The 20,268-nt window shown below is 35.8% G+C and overlaps 1 protein-coding gene across 1 annotated transcript in view; it reads left to right on the top strand.

The window, feature by feature from the left end:
- Positions 1–7,911: 7,911 nt before the first annotated feature.
- Positions 7,912–20,268, top strand: part of LOC143235755 (tubulin alpha-1 chain-like) — a 52,553-nt gene continuing 40,196 nt past the window's right edge. Inside the window, exons 1-3 of the mRNA XM_076473958.1 lie at positions 7,912–8,052; positions 14,091–14,313; positions 17,102–17,403. Coding sequence (XP_076330073.1) covers positions 8,050–8,052; positions 14,091–14,313; positions 17,102–17,403 — 528 coding nt within the window. The 5' untranslated portion in view covers positions 7,912–8,049. The remainder of the gene's footprint in view (positions 8,053–14,090; positions 14,314–17,101; positions 17,404–20,268) is intronic.

Below are 20,268 nucleotides of genomic sequence, written 5' to 3' on the forward strand. Positions count from 1 at the left end.
TATGTGCATCTTTACTACACCGACTAAAACCTAGAGAACTGATAAATAACCATCACATTATCCCTTATATTAACTTTTCTAAAACAGTTTTCATCAATGCATGTAAAATAAGTTTAATGCTATTTTGCCCTACTAAAATAAAACATTTCTTCGAAGATTAAACTTATACGTATGTATATGTTGTGGTGGTCCCCGCTAGGATAGTGGTAAGTCTACAGATTTACAACGTCAAAACAAAGGGTTCGATTCCCCTTAGTAGATAGCTCGACGCGGCTTTGCTACAAGAGAAACACACGAATACATACAATATTGTTGTGTACTGTGATTCAATTATTTCGTTTTGAGGAACAAGAATTCTCTTGGCAACGAAACCAAAGGTCGTCAGAATACTAGATGCAGACCTGCTTATCTAGAGCTGAATTGCTACTGTTTGTTCGTATCAAACCTTTATTCCTCGCTGTGCACCGCTGGTTTCGACGATGATGGTGGATATAGAACAGATAGTCCACTGTGTAACTAAAAAAACTATAAATCATGACGTATGGTGGTAAGTGTTCGTGTTGGTTAGTGCGGCCTGGATTAACAAAGTTTGTATTAAACTCACTTCCAAACAAACAGACTGAAGGTGATAATATGAAATGTACGAATCTTTACCACGTCTGACATTTTACACAAGTCAGAGACTAGCTGGTTATTAACATTAGCTCCCTGATATGTGTAGAAACCCTTCACGTACATCGGAGCAATCAGTACAGTGCTGTGACAACACATTAGTAATGGATAAGCTTTGGCCGACTTAGTAAATATAAGAAAAAAAAAAACAATGACCAGCACACACCAGTTACCTCGTTCTGTCTTTGTGAGAGAACCAGTGATGTTCAGGGATTATTTTCAATAGAAAAAAAATTCTTGCTAGAATTTACCTTGCCTAGATCATTCTTTTCTCTGGGCAATGGTCGTTGTATAGTGGTGACACCAGCGTTTCTTATTTTGCCTGTCAACAAATGTTAGGCACAGTGTTTAAGACACCTTCGAGGCCTCAGACTTAGATTTATGCAAAGTTTGAAGAATTTGCTGCCTCGTAGCCTTGGGAATCACTAGTCATAAATAATACAAGCAGAGAACCACGTCTATGTGATTAATTAAAGTTATACAGCGTGTCATTAAGCACTTCATACAGTGTCACAGAATATGTACAGCTGTGCTATGTTCCTCATACCCCACTGACCACGATTTACCTTGGTGAACGATAAGGAGCACTCGTGCCATTTCTGGGGTTTTCATTTGCTTTTGCTGAAGATCGAGGATTGTTAGTCTTAGCACCCAGTCACTAACCCCCAGTTAATAAATCTTAATGATTAACTTGAATTATGAGAAAGAATGTCATATAATACATACATACGTTTTCATTTTATGTCATGAATAGCATGCATTATAAGAGAGAACAAAGCTACACAATGCGCTATCTGTGCTCTGCCCGCCATAGTTATTAAAAAACCCTGTTTCTGGCGTTGTAATTCTGCAGACATACCACTGTGCTATTGGAGAGTTAAGCAGTTTGTGTGTTGTTGTTTTTTGCAGTGATCGTAATAATTAAATGTTATGTTCTAAATCAACAAATATTTCTAAAATACAAGTATTCTACAACTAAAGTCTTCGGTTACACAAATATATATATATATTACAACTATAAAATTTTCGAGTCATAAACCAAAACACATTAACATAAACTAAAATATGCTTCAGTTTTTTTAAAAAAAAAGAATCCTAGGGTACAAGCTGCAAATGGGATTATAAAATTATCCTAGGTTTCGGAGTGACTGAAGAAGAAGGGCCCACATTGCGGTGGGGATACACCGTCTATCAGTCTTAATCTCCAATTCGCTGGTCTCACATAAAAAAAAATTAGAAATTAGGAAAGCGAGATGTGGGTGCTCAAGCCCACAACGTCCCACATCTATATCACCCTTCACTTTCTGCAGACAGTTGTGGGAAGGTGACTGCTCTCCCAAGTTAAAATAAAAATAGAAAGATAAGCATAAAAGACGAAAAATAATAAATAAATAATGAAAATATATATATTAGTTGTTAGTCGTAAAGCGATACAATGGGCTATTTGTGCTGTGTTCTCCATGGGTATCGAAACCCGGTTATTAACGATATGTAACTTCATAAGTGCACTCCTATACATAAATGACATTAACCAAACTTATAAAGTAATAAATATTTTACGTTAGTCAGTAGTAGCGGATTTCAGGTTGTGTGGGCCCAGTAGCTAATAATTTTTGGGCGCTACATCATATGTAATTTTACTTAGAATAAAGATATCAATGGGCTACCATTAAGAACATGGGCCCTGGGGCTGAGCCCTTCTAGCACCTATCTACATACGCCACTGTTATCCAGGGTTTTCTAACTCTAACGGGTGTTGAACTTGTTACATCCACGACTGTTAAATAAATATTCACTTAATTAAAACTCTAATGTGTTCAAACTTCCTCCGTGTACGTGTGTGAGTATGTTAAAATGAGTTTTATATCAACACCAATCAGTGGCTGTCCGTTTATGACCATTTCCATATTAACTTACAATCTTCTGGTAAAAAGGCAGATTATAAATTGCTTTGAAACGATACTGTTGGGCTATTTTTCGACTCGCAGGTGTATCCCAGGATATGAAATTAGGCCCTCTTTACTGGAGGTTCTAAAATGTTAGATATTAGAACTTATTTCTTCTTTATCCACAACTAAGTACATGTCGCCAGGAAAGACATAAACTATGCACCAATCACGAATATTTAATCAAATTCACAAAAAAATTACAATACACTACAAAACAAAACAAACAACCAGGTGTGCAATTGGTGTTTGTGAAACTGTGTAAGAGAGAAAGATCTGAACCAAGTGTGCTATGAGTGTGTGTGAAACTGTGTAACAAAGAGAGAGATTTGAACCAAGTGTGCTATGTGTGTGTGAAACTGTGTAACAAAGAGAGATATTTGAACCAAGTGTGCTATGAGAGTGTTTTAAACTGTGTAATGAAGAAAGATCTGAACCAAGTGTGCTATGAGTGTGTGTGAAACTGTGTAACAAAGAGAGAGATTTGAACCAAGTGTGCTATGAGAGTGTTTTAAACTGTGTAATGAAGAAAGATCTGAACCAAGTGTGCTATGAGTGTGTGTGAAACTGTGTAACAAAGAGAGAGATTTGAACCAGGTGCGCTATGAGTGTGTGTGAAACTGTGTAACAAAGAGAGAGATCTGAACCAAGTGTGCTATGAGTGTGTGTGAAACTGTGTAACAAAGAGAGAGATTTGAACCAAGTGCGCTATGAGTATGTGTGAAACTGTGTAACAGAAAGAGAGATTTAAACCAACTGTACTATGAGTGTGTTTGAAACTGTGTAAGAGAGGGAGATGTGAATCAAGTGTGCTATGTGTGTGTAAAACTGTGTGAAAGATAGAGAGAGATATGAAAGTAAACCTTTATTAAAATCTTTCACCAGCTGTCTGTAATTTCAAAACAACAACAAAGAAAATAAAACAAACAATACTAGTTAATTAAACTAAAGCAAGTTGTTTAATTAACCTGAGCTTTAACACTCGATACATTAAAACGAAAACTAAAAAATCGTTTCCAGAAAACTTTATAAGCTCTGTTGAAAGTTTGAACTGTAAAAAAAAACAACACTAAACCGAATTCAAATCTGTAGCTATCGAGCTAGTTTTGGCCTTAGGTATGCTGATGAATTTTAGTAAATTAATGAATAGAAGACTATGGTCTGCATCAAGCCTCAATTCCTGAAGGGGAAACTCAGATAATTGCATAATTGAGAACTCACTGCGAACGTCTGGTAGAAGAGAAAGTTGAGCAACTTACTTAAGTGCCTCAGTGTGTTAAAATTAAAACTACAAATATTATAACGATTTTAGAAATATTACTCGTTCATTAAATGGGTGGGAAATACTTAGTGCAGTTCTGTTCTACGCATTTTGTCAAGGCATTCTTTCAATGTACTAACCCTAGTACTACAAAATGAAAATAAAACAAACTTTAATATGTAATGTTTAAAAAATCAAAATAACTCATCATTATTCAAGTAAAACCAAAATGCCCTACAAAACCCACAAATAAAAAAGCTAAGATAACTCTATAAAACAAAACATTGAAATGTTTTAGATACTAACCTAGAAGGCTCAGCAATGCCAAGTGGTTAGGTCTTTCGACTCGTAATCTGAGGGTTGCGGGTTCGAATCCCCGTTATATCAAATATGATTGCCCTTTCAGCCGTGGGTGCGTTATAATATGACGGTCGATCCCATTATTCGCTGGTAAAAGAGTGGCCCAAGAGCTGGCGGTGGGTTGCGATGACTAGTTACCTTTCCTCTAGTTTTACGCTCGTGTAGCTTTGCACGAAATTCAAAAAACAAACAAACCACTTCAGGCAAGGCTGGTCTAAAATATTACGTAAACCTGAAAATAAAAACAAAACAAATCTTACATTACCAAAGGGACCCTTTAACAATCTACCTTCTTTAGAAGGAATAAATTATGCATCAAACCAATTACTCTTAACATGGAAATGAATAAAATGATCTTTAAGCACAGTCATTGAAATAATTATATGTATGCACACATTAAATAAAAGAAAAAAACTCTAAACAATAGCAAACATATATACATATACACTGTACAAAATATTTTTGAAAAATGAATAATTATTTATAATAAATGTATTTAAAAACATACAATTTAGATGAGAGATACTCATCTAAAAGAGCTCCAAAACAAGGCCTTCAATGCATCTGTGGATTTGTGGAACGCCTTGATGGTCTGGTTGATGATACTTGTGGTTCTCACAAGGACCTTCTTGGGCAACACCAGATCCTTTCACAGATGACACAAATTTGTATCTTGCTGTGTTTACGGTTCTCTGTGTTTCAACAGGTGGTATTTCCTCTAGGTTGTAAAGCAACTGAGTTTTCATTCATATTACTGTCCGATCCTGGCAACCGTACTTTAGCATCATGATTAGGGGCTGTGTTAGGGGCTTCATAGTAAGCACCACCTTCTCTATCCTTCCTTACAGAGCCACTGGAAGTGTTGCTGACAATGGTGTAAATGGCATTGATGCCTGAGTAAGCTTGGATGCTTGGAATCGAGTCCACTTCTTAACTTCAAGAGAGGCTGTTTCTGGATTAGGCTGGTATAGTTGGACGACTGGTACACAGGACATTGCTAGCTCATGTGAGCCCACGTTACCTGGATCCTTAAGTTTAGTAATCGGATCACTTATTTGAGGTGGCAGGTAATGTTTCCTGATGTTTCAGAGCCTACAAGACAAATTCCACAGTCGCAGACTCCAACAACTGCATCATTGACCAATACTTCTTCATTCATGGGTTCTGACAACATAAAAATTAGGCCAGCCCCATATCTATAAGCAATGATGGAAATTCTGAACCTTCCAACAAATTAAAAAAGAAAAAAAATGCAATGTTGATTAATCCAGTTCTCATGCAGTAGTAGAAATAAACAACAGAATCTAATTAGCATGTCAGATAAACGAAGATAGCTAAAAATGTTAAGAGTTTGGTCTTAAATAAAGTCAGAGTTGAAAATACATGACCAAAATTGCTTTAAATGGTCACAAAAACTCAGTCGAGAATGTGGTTTGAAATTGTAATGAATGACCAGGAATGACTGCGAAAACATCAAACATAAACCTGTGATAGAGCACTCTGTCTACGAACTTACGTGTGCTCACATTTAACGTGCCTATAGGACACTATCCCTACTACCTCTAGACTGCAGGCATTCTCGGATCTCGCACTTGACCCCAACTTTGTCTGTACTCTCTGAGGTCGTCACAGGTGTGATGTTGGTTCACAACTATCTTGTTACCCAGACGAATTCCTTCCACTGTTATTTGGATGTTGATCCAACGGAACCAAGATCCAGTAAGATTGATTTGTAATTGAACACAAAGGTACACAATGAACTATCTGTGCTCTGCCCACCACGGGTATCGAAACTCGGTTTGTAGCGGCGTGAGCCCGCAGACATACCATTGTACTACTGGGGGACAGGGTCAAGTAAAAAAAGAAGTGGCAAAAGAGTATTCACACTAATGACCATTTGTAGATTAAACTCTAAACGTGGATATTTACGAGCGCCTGAATTTTTTCTCCCAAATAACTTTATTCAGCTACCAAATCAACACAGAGAAGTGCACCTTCGTCTCACGTGCAAGGGTTATATCTAGCATCCAGCATCATACACTGAATTTTCATCCATGCTAATTTCTGAAAGACTGCCTCAGGCACGTGGGCATTATTGCAGTAGCTCATGTGGGCTACTACATTTGTGAATTAACTGTGGTCTTCACGGTCCGCTAACGACGTGAATAGTTTCTAGGACAACTTAGTAGAAGTAAAAAATTCAGCCAAATTCGGTTTTGCCGGAATTAATAAACACAGCTATTTATTCTATTCGCCAGCAAGAACAACAACAGTTTCTCTAGTCATGTAACGAGTCGTTTTTCATGAAAAAGGAACTCATGTAATAGAATAATTACGAACATACCCAAAAAGTTCTTCTAGTGACAGCTAAAAATAACTAGCTTACATGAACGTCTCACTGCATTTAAAGAAAAAAAATGTGAAAAATATAGTATCATTAGAAATTTTACCCCTTAACTAAAAGTGCGTAAAATACAGAATACGGCACCATACTACACTGTCAAACATGGCTGTTAGTGCAAAAGAGCGAAGAAACGTGAAGAAATAATATTTATGGCTTTTCTATCACCAACAAGGTTTTCTTGCCTTCAGATGGCGCTTTAATTTGCTGAAACCTACTATTTCGTTTTAGTTAGATAGATTACATTTTTCGTACTGAATGTTTGTTGTTTTTTAAGTTTGACGTAAAGCTGCAAGAAGGCTATCTGTGCTAGCCATCAATAATTTAGCAGTGTAAGACTAGAGGGAAGGCAGCTAGTCTTCACCACCTACCGCCAACTCTCGGGCTACTCTTTTACCAACGAATAGTAGGATTGACCGTCACATTATGATGCCCCCACGGCTGAAAAGGCTAGCATGTTTAATGTGACAGGTATTCGAACCTGCATCCCTCAGATTACGAATCGAGTGCCTTAACCAATTGGCCATGCCGGGGTCCGTACTGAATGTTTAAATATTCTAAATTCATAATGAAATTGGTTTATACTCACAGAAACCAGCACAACTCAAATTATTCGCACTGTTTTTGAACAATCGAGGCATGTTAATCCCTGGTTATCTGATTGACGTATATAAGTGCACACCATCATTTTTATATCAACATCAGGAACACGTGAAATAAGTTAGCTTTCATTATAACAAGATATATTAAATCAGTAACTCTCTTTCTAAGCCTAAGCAGGTCCTGTTCTAATGACCGAAGTTTTTAGCAAACAACAAAAAAGGAACTAAAACAAGTCTTAATGTTGTGAACGTACGAACGTTATAAATTTTCGACAAATTATGTAAGGCTAAACACACTGCTCTGTCTGTTTTGCTATAATTTACTCATAAAATTATCTGAAAAGAGTACGTCAGAGTATTACGTTTTACGTTTAAAGCGCCCTCTAAAGTAAAGTATAGATATATATTTTGCTTAAATCTAGTAAATAAAATATTTTGTGAAGTGTTTCACACACCGATAATTTTTATACTGACGCTCTGTTTAACTTACAAAGTTTATTGTTAGAATAAACAATAATCTAGTTTTTATGTAATGAAGTAAAAACCTACGCGTACTGTGACCGAACCCAGACAACTGCAAAATTCCGTCTTTCTTCAGCAACCAATCACTACCAATCTTATTGCCGCTATGACACAGCCCAACCAATAGAGGACTGCGTCTTGTGGCGCCTAGCAACTGTTTGTCTATATTCTAGTTGTTAATATTAAATATTCCTCACTACTCTCTCGCACCGATTCTTTAAAGGTCGTAACAGTGAGACAACCGCACCACGTTTATCTTCGTAACCATTTTAACAGTCTTTTAACATGGTGAGTTGAATAATACGTTTTTTTGTGTTTTAAAACTGTAAGGCGAACATAATTATAAAAAAATAATATATATTTAAATAAACGTTAAAATATTCTACTTAAAGAGTGATAAGTTTAATGTGGGCGAATTAAAAGTGACGTAATCGTCAGCTTTACGTTTTCACTCCGAGAAAATGCACCAAACTATTTTAAAATCACACAAACTGTGAACACCAAGTGTAAATAAAAAATACAACTCGTTTACTGAAGTTTCTCTGACGAAAAGACAAATGTTCATACAATGAGACAATAACTATAGACAATTTTCTTATGAGAAATAATAGGCAATAACAGCCCGTTCAAACATTTCATAAAAAATAATATTTCATAACAGTCGACTGTCTCTGCTTTTCTTTCTCTCTCTTATAATATTACACGTAAACTAATGTGGGACGCTAAATTATTTCTACTGCACATTTCGCTCTCTCGCGGGTTCGAATGACCGTCACATTAAAACGCCCCCACGACTGAAAGAGCGAACATGTTTGGTGCGACGGGTAAAAGAGTAACTCAAGAGTTGGCGGTGAGTGGTGATGATCATTTGCCTTCCCTCTAGTCTAACACTGCTAAATTGGGGACGGCTAGCGCAGATAGCCCTCGTGTAGATTTGCGCGAAATTCAAAACAAACAAAATCAAAACCATTTTGCTCTACAAACTTCTGTGTTACCGATGTTTCACGCAAGATAAAGAAAAAAAATACCAATATTAGTTTTACTACACATATATTAACGTCATTGTTATTAATAAATACACAGTATTTGATCATTCATATTTCAAAATTTACTGAATATTCTGAAACAAAACTATTTTGTTGTTCATATAAGTCATGTTCCTGGACTCTGTGTTTGAAAACGGAATCTTGAATGTAAATTAGAGAAGTTGTTATACTAAAAATATAGAACACACTATATCTCTCTGCAATATTGAATAACACGAAACTTCGCTAGAAACCAACTTTAAACTTTCTGTAAGATGTTTATTTGATTGATAATATTTGTGCTCGTTACAAATTAACAGAGATCAGTCTTGAAAATAAGAGTTAATGCTTGTTTGTTATTGAGCACAAAGCAAAATGATGGGCTATCTGCGCTCTGTTAACTAGGGATTTCTGGCATTCTACGTCCGCAGACAAACCGCTGTGCCACTGAGGGGCAAGAGTTACCGAAAAACCTTCGGAAAATATCAGAACTTACCTGTCAAGATAGATACTTAACACTAACAGCAAGACAATTGGCGTGTCTTGTTCAGTATATATATAATCCAGTGGGTGTGTCTTGTTCAGTACATATAAACTAGTGGGTGTGTCTTCTACGGTACATATAGTTCGATGATATGTCTTGTTCAGTACATATAATCCATTGGGTGTGTCTTGTTCAGTATATATAATCCAGCGGGTGTGTCGTATTCTGTACATACAGTCCGATGGATGTGTCTTGTTTAGTACATATAATCGAGTGGGTGTGTCTTGTTCAGTGCGTATAATGGCGTGGATGTGTCTTGTTCAGTACGTATAATCGAGTGGGTGTGTCTTGTTCTGTACATACAGTCCAGAAAAGAATATACTTACACTGCAAGGATCCAGACAATAAGAATGAAAGATGGGTACCGTCTGAAGACAAACATAATGAACAGTACTTCTTCACGAAGAAAACTAGTTTGGTTCCTCAGCTTCATACATTTTGTTTCTTTGTACGAAACGGACATATATAAAGTTCTTTAACCAGTAAAATAAAAAATTTGTCTCTATAAACTGGTTTTATGTTTGCAGAAACCTTACCTTAACACGTAGGCTACAAAAGAGAATAAAAAGTCAAACCAATTTGAACTGTACCGTAATTTATGATACACAGTTGTGGCAAATTTAAAGTTGAATATTATTTGTATAAAAAGACCATTTTATACGATTCCATATGATTTGAGGGCCTGGCATGGCCTAGCGCGTTAAGGCGTGCGCTTCGTAATCTGAGGGTCGCGGGTTCGCGCCCGAGTCGCGTCAAACATGCGCGCCCTCCCAACCGTCGGGCCGTTATAATGTTTCGGTCAATCCCACTATTCGTTGGTAAAATAGTAGCCCAAGAGTTGGCGGTGGGTGGTGATGACTAGCTGCCTTCCCTCTAGTCTTACACTGCTAAATTAGGGACGGCTAGCACAGATAGCCCTCGAGTAGCTTTGTGCGAAATTCCAAAAACAATCCATATAATTAAAAATAATTATTTTATAAAATCTTTTTTATATAATTTAAACTGTAATGTATATTTTTTTAATAAAATGATTCAGTATATCCATTTTTTTCAGCTTTATTAGCTTTGTCCTCACATATGTTTACAATCACAGTTTTTCTGATAGCCTTACCATTAATAACTTAAAAAGAACTTGCTGGAATCATTTATGCTATCATGGGTACTGAGTTAAATCAATTATATGGCTAAAATACACACATTAAATGCTAGGTAAATCTAAACTTAATCGATTATTAATACTTTGTTCTTTACTACACGGTAAACTCACCTACCGATTTCAATTATGTATCCTCTGAGGGAAGGCAAATAGTCATCACCCACTGCCAACTCTTGGGCTACTCTTTTACCAACAAATAGTGGGATTGACCGTAACATTATAACGCCCTGACTCGGCTCAAAGGGCGAGCATGTTTGGTGTGACGGAGATTCGAACCCCTGACTCTCGTATTACCAGTACAGCGCATTAACCACATGGCTATGCCGGGCCTGCATCGTAAAACCTGTACGATATGTGGTATTACCAGTGTATATATAGGGCCTGCATCGTAAAACCTGTACGATATGTGGTATTACCAGTGTATATATAGGGCCTGCATCGAAGAACCTCTACAATATGTGGTATTACCAGTGTATATACCCATCGTCAAGCAAAGCCCAAAATCAATATCTTGCATCAAAAATAATCGACGAGGGTCATTAGCGGCTCTGACTACAGCTAATTTGGTGTGGCGGGGATTCGAACTGGTGATACTTAGATTACGAGTCGAGTATCTTTAACCACCTGGCCATGCCGGGCCATGTGCCTTCGTAGTTAAAGTGACGGTTTGTTTATTTGTTTTTTGAATTTCGCGCAATGTTACATGAGGGCAACCTGTGCCAGCCGTCCCTAATTTAGCAGTGTAAGACTAGAGGGAAGGCAACTAGTCATGCCGGGCCCGAAAGAAATATGACGATGTCTTCTGTAAAACGTTAATAAGCGTGCGCACACACATATGCGCACACGAGTGCGTGATTTCAACTCTTTGAACCTTAGTTAGACAAGTAAAAGTAGAAATACGTTACTATTAATTAATGACTAGTTATAGAAGATTCAGAAAAAATATCGCTGATGTTTGCGACGTTAACCTGTTGACTGCCAAGTATTTCAGCTGCTACGGCAACTCCGAACCAAGTTCAAAATACAACTCTAATGCTTCTTCATTTTGTAACTTTTTTCATGACGCCATTTTGAATCGAAAGTGAAACAATTTGTAAGTAGGTCAAATGCATGTCTTTAAAAACACATTGAGCACACAATATTGAGAACGAATTAACTCGTCCGTGGCACTGTGTTACGGATCGGCTTGGACGGGTTATCTCGTCTACGGCACTGAACAGGTTAAAGCGAATTTAGTGTTTGAAGAACAGGGTACTGAAGTGATATCTGATGGGTTAATACTTAATGTGAATGAATACAAATGTGTCTGCAAGTTCTTGAAGGTGCAAAAGGAAAAAAATATTAGTGAAGTATTCAGTTTTTTGTTTCGTATCTGAAAATTTAAATGCATAAATACTGCGGTGCACCTTTGATATTTATGGACATAGGAAAGCAACCTGTAACAGTGTGTTAGCGCAAGCAAACTCTTTGATTTTAAACGAGGACGTCAAATATACATGTGTACGCGAGACAGGGAATGTGGTACACGTATCAAAGTAAGAATATATTACGTTTACCTGAAGGTTGAATAATCTCAACAGATCAACGAACAAGAGCGTACACGCAAGACTAACCGTCTGAAAGTAATTATTTTTATCACCGGAAAGCAACAGGAGGCTTTGCTATTTTCATCGCAAAATTGCAGAAACAAAACCAACACAAACTGTCAGCAAATTGTATGTCGTGCAATTTAAACAGTCGTGTGACGTCATCAAGCAACATCGTGCCAATCGCACGTTTTGTTTTGTTTTTGTTTTTGAATTTCGCACAAAGCTACTCGAGGGCTATCTGCTCTAGCCGTCCCTAATTTAGCAGTGTAAGATTAGAGGGAAGGCAGCTAGTCATCACCACCCACCGCCAACTCTTGGGCTACTCTTTTACCAACGAATAGTAGGATTGACTATGACATTATAACGCCCCCACGACTGAAAGGGCGAGCATGTGTGGTGCGACGGGGATGCGAACCCGGCTCTCAGATTACGAGTCGTACGCCTTAACACGCTTGGCCATGCCGGGCCCAATCGCACGTTTCTTCCTTACATGATTCTATATAAACGTTCGTTATCGATCTAACGTAAAGCTCTGAATCTTGCATAAATTAAGAATATTAAATGACAAATCGGTTTGTTATTGTACTTACCAAAAAACACAATTTTACAAATGTGAAAAAAATTTCCACTCGAAATTACGCTCGAGTTTTGTACATCGATTGCACTTAGTATAACCCAGTATTCTATGTCATCTTACATTTTTTCTATGTTTATAGCGATGTAAAAACGGGTACTGTAACTTTGATCTTTGGCTGCTCGTGAAAACGTAGAAAACTGTCAACTGTTTTGCCGTTTTCATTTGATATTGCACCTTTCTAAGACACGTGGTTGAAAACGAGCGTTTTTGTGTGGCCTAACTTAACAGAAACTTCAGTTTTAATGTCTCTTTAGAAAGCGAGTCGTAACAGAAGAATTGTGATAAATATCGACGTTTCAACTATTTATCGGCCTAAGGCCCGACATGGCCAAGCGTGTTGAGGCGTGCGACTCGTAATCCGAGGGTCGCTGGTTCACATCCCCGTCGCGCCAAACATGCTCTCCCTCTCAGCCGTAGGGGCGTTATAATGTGACGGTCAATCCCACTATTCGTTGGTAAAAGAGTAGCCCAAGAGTTAACGGTGGGTGGTGATGACTAGCTGCCTTCCCTCTAGTCTTACACTGTTAAATTAGGGACGGCTAGCACAGATAGCCCTCGAGTAGCTTTGTGCGAAATTCAAAAACAAACAAACAAGCAAATTTATCGGCCCGGCATGGCTAGGTGGGTTAAGGCGTGTGACTCGTAATCTGAGGGTCGCGGGTTCGCATCCCCGTCGCGCCAAACATGCTCGCCCTTTCAGCCGTGGGGGCGTTATAATGTGACGGTCAATCCCACTATTCGTTGGTAAAAGAGTAGCCCAAGAGTTGGCGGTGGGTGGTGATGACTAGCTGCCTTTCCTCTAGTCGTACACTGCTAAATTTGGGAAGGCTAGCACAGATAGCCGTCGAGTAGCTTTGTGCGAAATTTAAAAACAAACGAACAGATCAACTATTTATATTATTTAGGTTTAAGAAAATGTATCGTTATTGGGTGAAATAGAATAACATGAAATACATTTCGTTGTTTTATCTACTTCTAGATTATAAAACTCGCACATCCAATTTTTAATTCTCAAATCATATAACCACGATATGTTTACTGAATAGATATTTAGCGAAATAAAAATGTAATAGTTTTTGTTAGTATATTCTATTCTTCCCGTATCCTCGTAAAATAATAAAGAATAAAACGTACAGTACTTTGTTCACTTTGTTCTTCAAATTTCTGTTTGACGAATGTTTGTTTTTATTTCTAAATATTTGAGGTTATGTGTTTATTACTTGTAATTAAAAATTAACTGTGGTTGGCAGGTGAAGTTTTCTCAGAACCCAAACTATTAAATACGAATAATCTGTCCGAAAAGATTGGCATTCATTCGTCTAATCAATATAAGACTTTGGATTATTATTTAAATTATTTATTTTTCAATTTTCAGCGTGAATGTATCAGCATCCATGTTGGTCAAGCGGGGGTTCAGATGGGCAATGCATGCTGGGAACTGTACTGTCTCGAACATGGTATCCAGCCTGATGGACAGATGCCTAGTGACAAGACAATTGGTGGGGGTGATGACTCCTTTAATACGTTTTTCTCTGAGACTGGAGCTGGAAAACACGTTCCTCGGGCTGTGTTTGTGGATCTAGAACCAACAGTTGTCGGTAAGATCACCTCCCTGTATTTTGCCACGAAATTAGGTTTACCGAACCGTAAAACTTTTTCGGACGAGTTTTTATGTATATTGTTTTGTATATTAATGGAACAAAAACTAAGACTCGAAACCAAATTCCTATAACCGCAAAGAAGAGCTAACCGTAATAACCCAAACTAACACCGTAGAAAATCATGTGAATTTTGCGATTTAAGGTCAACCAAGATACCGAGAATACGACTTTGTTTTGAAAATTTTCGATTCTGAAATCTGAAGCAAATGTAATAGTTTTTGGATTCCACCTTTGAAACATCGCCAACACTCATTAAACCAATGGTGGAAATTAGCTTATTTCATTTCAGGAACGTCATATATTTAGGATGGTAGAGAATGGTTCTGTGTAGCTTCCGAAGATTTTCTTCTTTGAAGTTTACTATAGTTTATGTAAATTCCCCGGCCGAACTGATTAAGTTAGTAATGCATTTAAAGATCACTTCCATGTGATGACTGAGCCATGAATGTCCACACAAAATGTGAAATATATAGTGATGACTGTGGAGGTGAAACGAGAAGACATTGATTGTACTGGCGGACCTGGTGTTCTTTAAATTATCGAATTACGACCCTGCGCTGTAGTAACAAAAGTGTGACGTCAAGATGTAACCATAGCAACTGTTTACATAAATAGAAGTAGATAATCAACATTCCAACTAGTGAAATAAACTGGAACGAAAAGATATAACAAGAACTGGTTATTTTAAAATAAGTTATTAATACATTTCACTTGGTGTGTTCCGATTTCTTTTTGTTTGTTTTTGAGGCGTTTATGAAACTAAGCCATATTTTCTCTTTTCAAAGGTTTCGGTTTGAAAAAAATTAAAAATATTTCTCATTCCTGGAACCGAAACTCGGTCCATTTTCACTACTGATAAAAATCTTTACGGGACGACATTCCACTAACAATATCGTTAATAATTTTATTCTATATTGAGTTAAAACTACTTAAGTCAAAGAAACGTTTAATAATTCAGGTTCAAATATGATCAAGTATCTGATTTGTTCAAAAATAATAATTAATAAAGAAAAAACAACTCTATTAGATAAAGACATTCAAAAACGTTGAAATAGCTGCAGCTAAACTACTGGACAGGTTTCGTAAGGTTACTTGAAATGCAACATTAAAACTCGGAATTTGATAATAAAACAGCTATTTTTAAGTTTCTGTAAATGAACTCTAAATATGCATATTTTTATTCAGTGTACAGTGTAGCGTGGTTTCTTCAGAATCATGAAATGCTTTCCAGGTCCAGGTTAGTTAAATATATTTTAGTTGTTACTACGGTCAGTCTTGGTGTTATCTAAGTTTATCAAAAGTTCTGCCAAGGTCAGATGGCTTCCCATGAACATGGGTAACTTGCAATAGCAATCACTTCCGTGAATTTAATTTAGTGTTAACATCTGTTTACCTTTGTTTTTTTCATGATACGTTGAATGAACACTTTTTTCCAGCGTTCACACGACCATCTGTCACAAATGCCTGACAAATAATTTGTTGTAATGTTTTAGTTCGTTAGGTCACTGACGACGTAAAGAAATTGTTTCGATGACCATATTATTAGAAAGGTTCTCTGACAGACAGACAGAGGCGTTTCAGGTCAGGTGACGCCTGGGGCAGTAGAATAGCATTTGTCCCCACTTAATAAATACAAGTACACATAGTCATAAACATTTCAAAATTACTTTTCGTTGAGGCCACCAGGTGGTCAGGTCCCTAATGTAGTTGTTCCTTTTACCACACCGTATAATATGGCCCTGCCGACAGAGGACACATAAACCATAAATGTTCACAGTGTAACACTATGGTTGTATTGTGTATTTCGCCACCTATCCGTGAAAGACAAAATTAATTTAAAATAAAGCAATTTTTTAAAAATATATATATAGAAGTTTTACTCTACTGTTCACCCACGACACTCGTTCAACGGAAATGAAGTCTTCCCTTGATAACAAATCTCCAGACAGCCAGTTTCAGTCTTTCTGAACTGGACAGCTCACATGCTTACAATTGTAACTCAGTAGAATTTACATGTTCTAAATATTATTGTACCAGATTCTTTTGGGATCTTAACCTATCTCTAGAATTTCTTAAAGCACCTAAAATAAACAATCAGAAATAGTTACTGCTTCTAGCATTAAACACACAATAATACTTGTATATTATATATACATATAATAGAACTACTAATTTGTTAATACTTTAGTGTGTAATGCAGGACTATCGTTTTCACCTTGACCCGACATGGCCAGGTGGTTAAGACGCTCGACTCGTAATCCGAAGGTCGCGGGTTCAAATCCCCGGTACACTAAACATGCTTGCCATTTCAGCCGTGGAGGCATTATAATGTTACGACCAAACCCACTATTGGTTGGTAAAAGAGTAACCCAAAAGTTGGGGCTAGGTGGTGATAGGCATTATAATGTGACGACCAAACCCACTATTGGTTGGTAAAAGAGTAGCCCAAAAGTTGGGGCTAGATGGTAGTAAGTAACTGCCTTCCCTCTGGTCGTACAATGCTAACTTAGGGACGGATAGCGCAAATGGCCGTTGTGTAACTTTGCGCGAAATTCGAACCTCAAATATTCATTTTGTTTTGGGTTTCAAAGTTGCTTGTAGTAGAGATATTCATATAATATATTCAATATAATTTTTTACAACCACCGTGTGATAACTGTTTCGTGTCTTACGACAAATGTTCAAGAGTTGTTGTGAATAACAAAAATGATCTTCTTCGTTACAGACGAAGTGAGGACTGGAACGTACCGACAGCTGTTTCATCCTGAGCAGCTTATCACTGGTAAGGAAGACGCTGCTAATAACTACGCCAGAGGTCACTACACTATCGGAAAGGAACTCATTGACCTTGTGCTGGACAGAATACGAAGGTTAGCCGATATGTGTACTGGTCTGCAAGGTTTTCTTATTTTTCACAGCTTCGGTGGAGGCACGGGATCTGGTTTTACCTCTCTGCTAACGGAGAGACTCTCCGTCGACTACGGCAAGAAATCTAAGCTAGAGTTTGCGATTTACCCTGCTCCTCAAGTGAGTTTACATTCTAAACATTGAGTAATTGTGTCCCAGATCAGTATGTAGTTTTCACTACAATAACTAGAACTGATACGTTGCCTACATCTCAGCTGATTGGTTAAAATTGTCACACCTTTAACAATGTCACTGATGTTAGTCGATTACTTACCTTTTCTGGGAGTTAAACCGTCCACAGCTAGTCACAAAAAACGAGTTAGTTAATTTTAACTCTCAATTCGTGTCTGTTCCACAACTGACCAATCGCAGTTTTTCATGTATTAGTTACTCATAATTCTTGTCGCTTGTTTATTCAAAAATGGAAGAATCACAACTGTTCGTGCATACTTTTTAGGTGCACAAATAAAATGTCTCCACAAATGTTTTTAAGGATAAAAGAGATATTATATGGAAAATAATATAAGCGAGTATTTGCAATTGATTTTCAGATAACGTGTGAAACTGAACAAAGAGACATCGCATATTTGTCTACTCATTCTTTATATATACTTCACAATAATACATAAAATAGACATCACCTTTTTGTTTACTCATTCTTTATAAAGGCTGCACAATAATACATAAAATAGACATCAACTTTTTGTTTACTCATTCTTTATAAAGACTACACAATAATACATAAAATAGACATCACCTTTTTGTTTACTCATTCTTTATAAAGGCTGCACAATAATACATAAAATAGACATCACCTTTTTGTTTACTCATTCTTTATAAAGGCTGCACAATAATACATAAAATAGACATCACCTTTTTGTTTACTCATTCTTTATAAAGACTACACAATAATACATAAAATAGACATCACCTTTTTGTTTACTCATTCTTTATAAAGACTACACAATAATACATAAAATAGACATCACCTTTTTTACTTATTCTTTATAAAGACTACACAATAATACATAAAATAGACATCACCTTTTTTTTATTCTTTATAAAGACTACACAATAATACATAAAATAGACATCACCTTTTTGTTTACTCATTCTTTATAAAGACTGCACAATAATACATAAAATAGACATCACCTTTTTGTTTACTCATTCTTTATAAAGACTACACAATAATATATAAAATAGACATCATCTTTTTGTTTACTCATTCTTTATAAAGGCTGCACAATAATACATAAAATAGACATCACTATTTGTTTACTCATTCTTTATAAAGACTACACAATAATACATAAAATAGACATCACCTTTTTGTTTACTCATTCTTTATAAAGACTACACAATAATACATAAAATAGACATCACCTTTTTGTTTACTCATTCTTTATAAAGACTACACAATAATACATAAAATAGACATCACCTTTTTGTTTACTCATTCTTTATAAAGGCTGCACAATAATACATAAAATAGACATCACCATTTGTTTACTCATTCTTTATAAAGACTATACAATAATACATAAAATAGACATCACCTTTTTGTTTACTCATTCTTTATAAAGGCTACACAATAATACATAAAATAGACATCACCTTTTTGTTTACTCATTCTTTATAAAGACTACACAATAATACATAAAATAGACATCACCATTTGTTTACTCATTCTTTATAAAGGCTGCACAATAATACATAAAATAGACATCACCTTTTGTTTACTCATTCTTTATAAAGACTACACAATAATACATAAAATAGACATCACCTTTTTGTTTACTCATTCTTTATAAAAACTACACAATAATACATAAAATAGACATCACCTTTTTGTTTACTCATTCTTTATAAAGACGACTCAATAATACATAAAATAGACATCACCTTTTTGTTTACTCATTCTTTATAAATGCTGCACAATAATACATAAAATAGACATCACCATTTGTTTACTCATTCTTTATAAAGATTACACAATAATACATAAAATAGACATCACCTTTTTGTTAACTCATTCTTTATAAAGACTACACAATAATACATAAAATAGACATCACCTTTTTGTTTACTCATTCTTTATAAAGATTACACAATAATACATAAAATAGACATCACCTTTTGTTTACTCATTCTTTATAAAGACTGCACAATAATACATAAAATAGACATCACCTTTTGTTTACTCATTCTTTATAAAGACTACACAATAATACATAAAATAGACATCACCTTTTTGTTTACTCATTCTTTATAAAGACTACACAATAATACATAAAATAGACATCATTTTTTTGTTTACTCATTCTTTATAAAGACTACACAATAATACATAAAATAGACATCACCTTTTTGTTTACTCATTCTTTATAAAGACTACACAATAATACATAAAATAGACATCACCTTTTTGTTTACTCATTCTTTATAAAGACTACACAATAATACATAAAATAGACATCACCTTTTTGTTTACTCATTCTTTATAAAGACTACACAATAATACATAAAATAGACATCACCTTTTTGTTTACTCATTCTTTATAAAGACTATACAATAATACATAAAATAGACATCACCTTTTTGTTTACTCATTCTTTATAAAGACTACTCAATAATACATAAAATAGACATCACCATTTGTTTACTCATTCTTTATAAAGACTACACAATAATACATAAAATAGACATCACCTTTTTGTTTACTCATTCTTTATAAAGACTACACAATAATACATAAAATAGACATCACCATTTGTTTACTCATTCTTTATAAAGACTACACAATAATACATAAAATAGACATCACCTTTTTGTTTACTCATTCTTTATAAAGGCTGCACAATAATACATAAAATAGACATCACCATTTGTTTACTCATTCTTTATAAAGACTACACAATAATACATAAAATAGACATCACCTTTTTGTTTACTCATTGTTTATAAAGACTACACAATAATAC

The sequence above is a fragment of the Tachypleus tridentatus genome, chromosome 12 (genome assembly GCF_004210375.1).
Source record: "Tachypleus tridentatus isolate NWPU-2018 chromosome 12, ASM421037v1, whole genome shotgun sequence".
Lineage (NCBI taxonomy): Eukaryota > Metazoa > Arthropoda > Merostomata > Xiphosura > Limulidae > Tachypleus > Tachypleus tridentatus.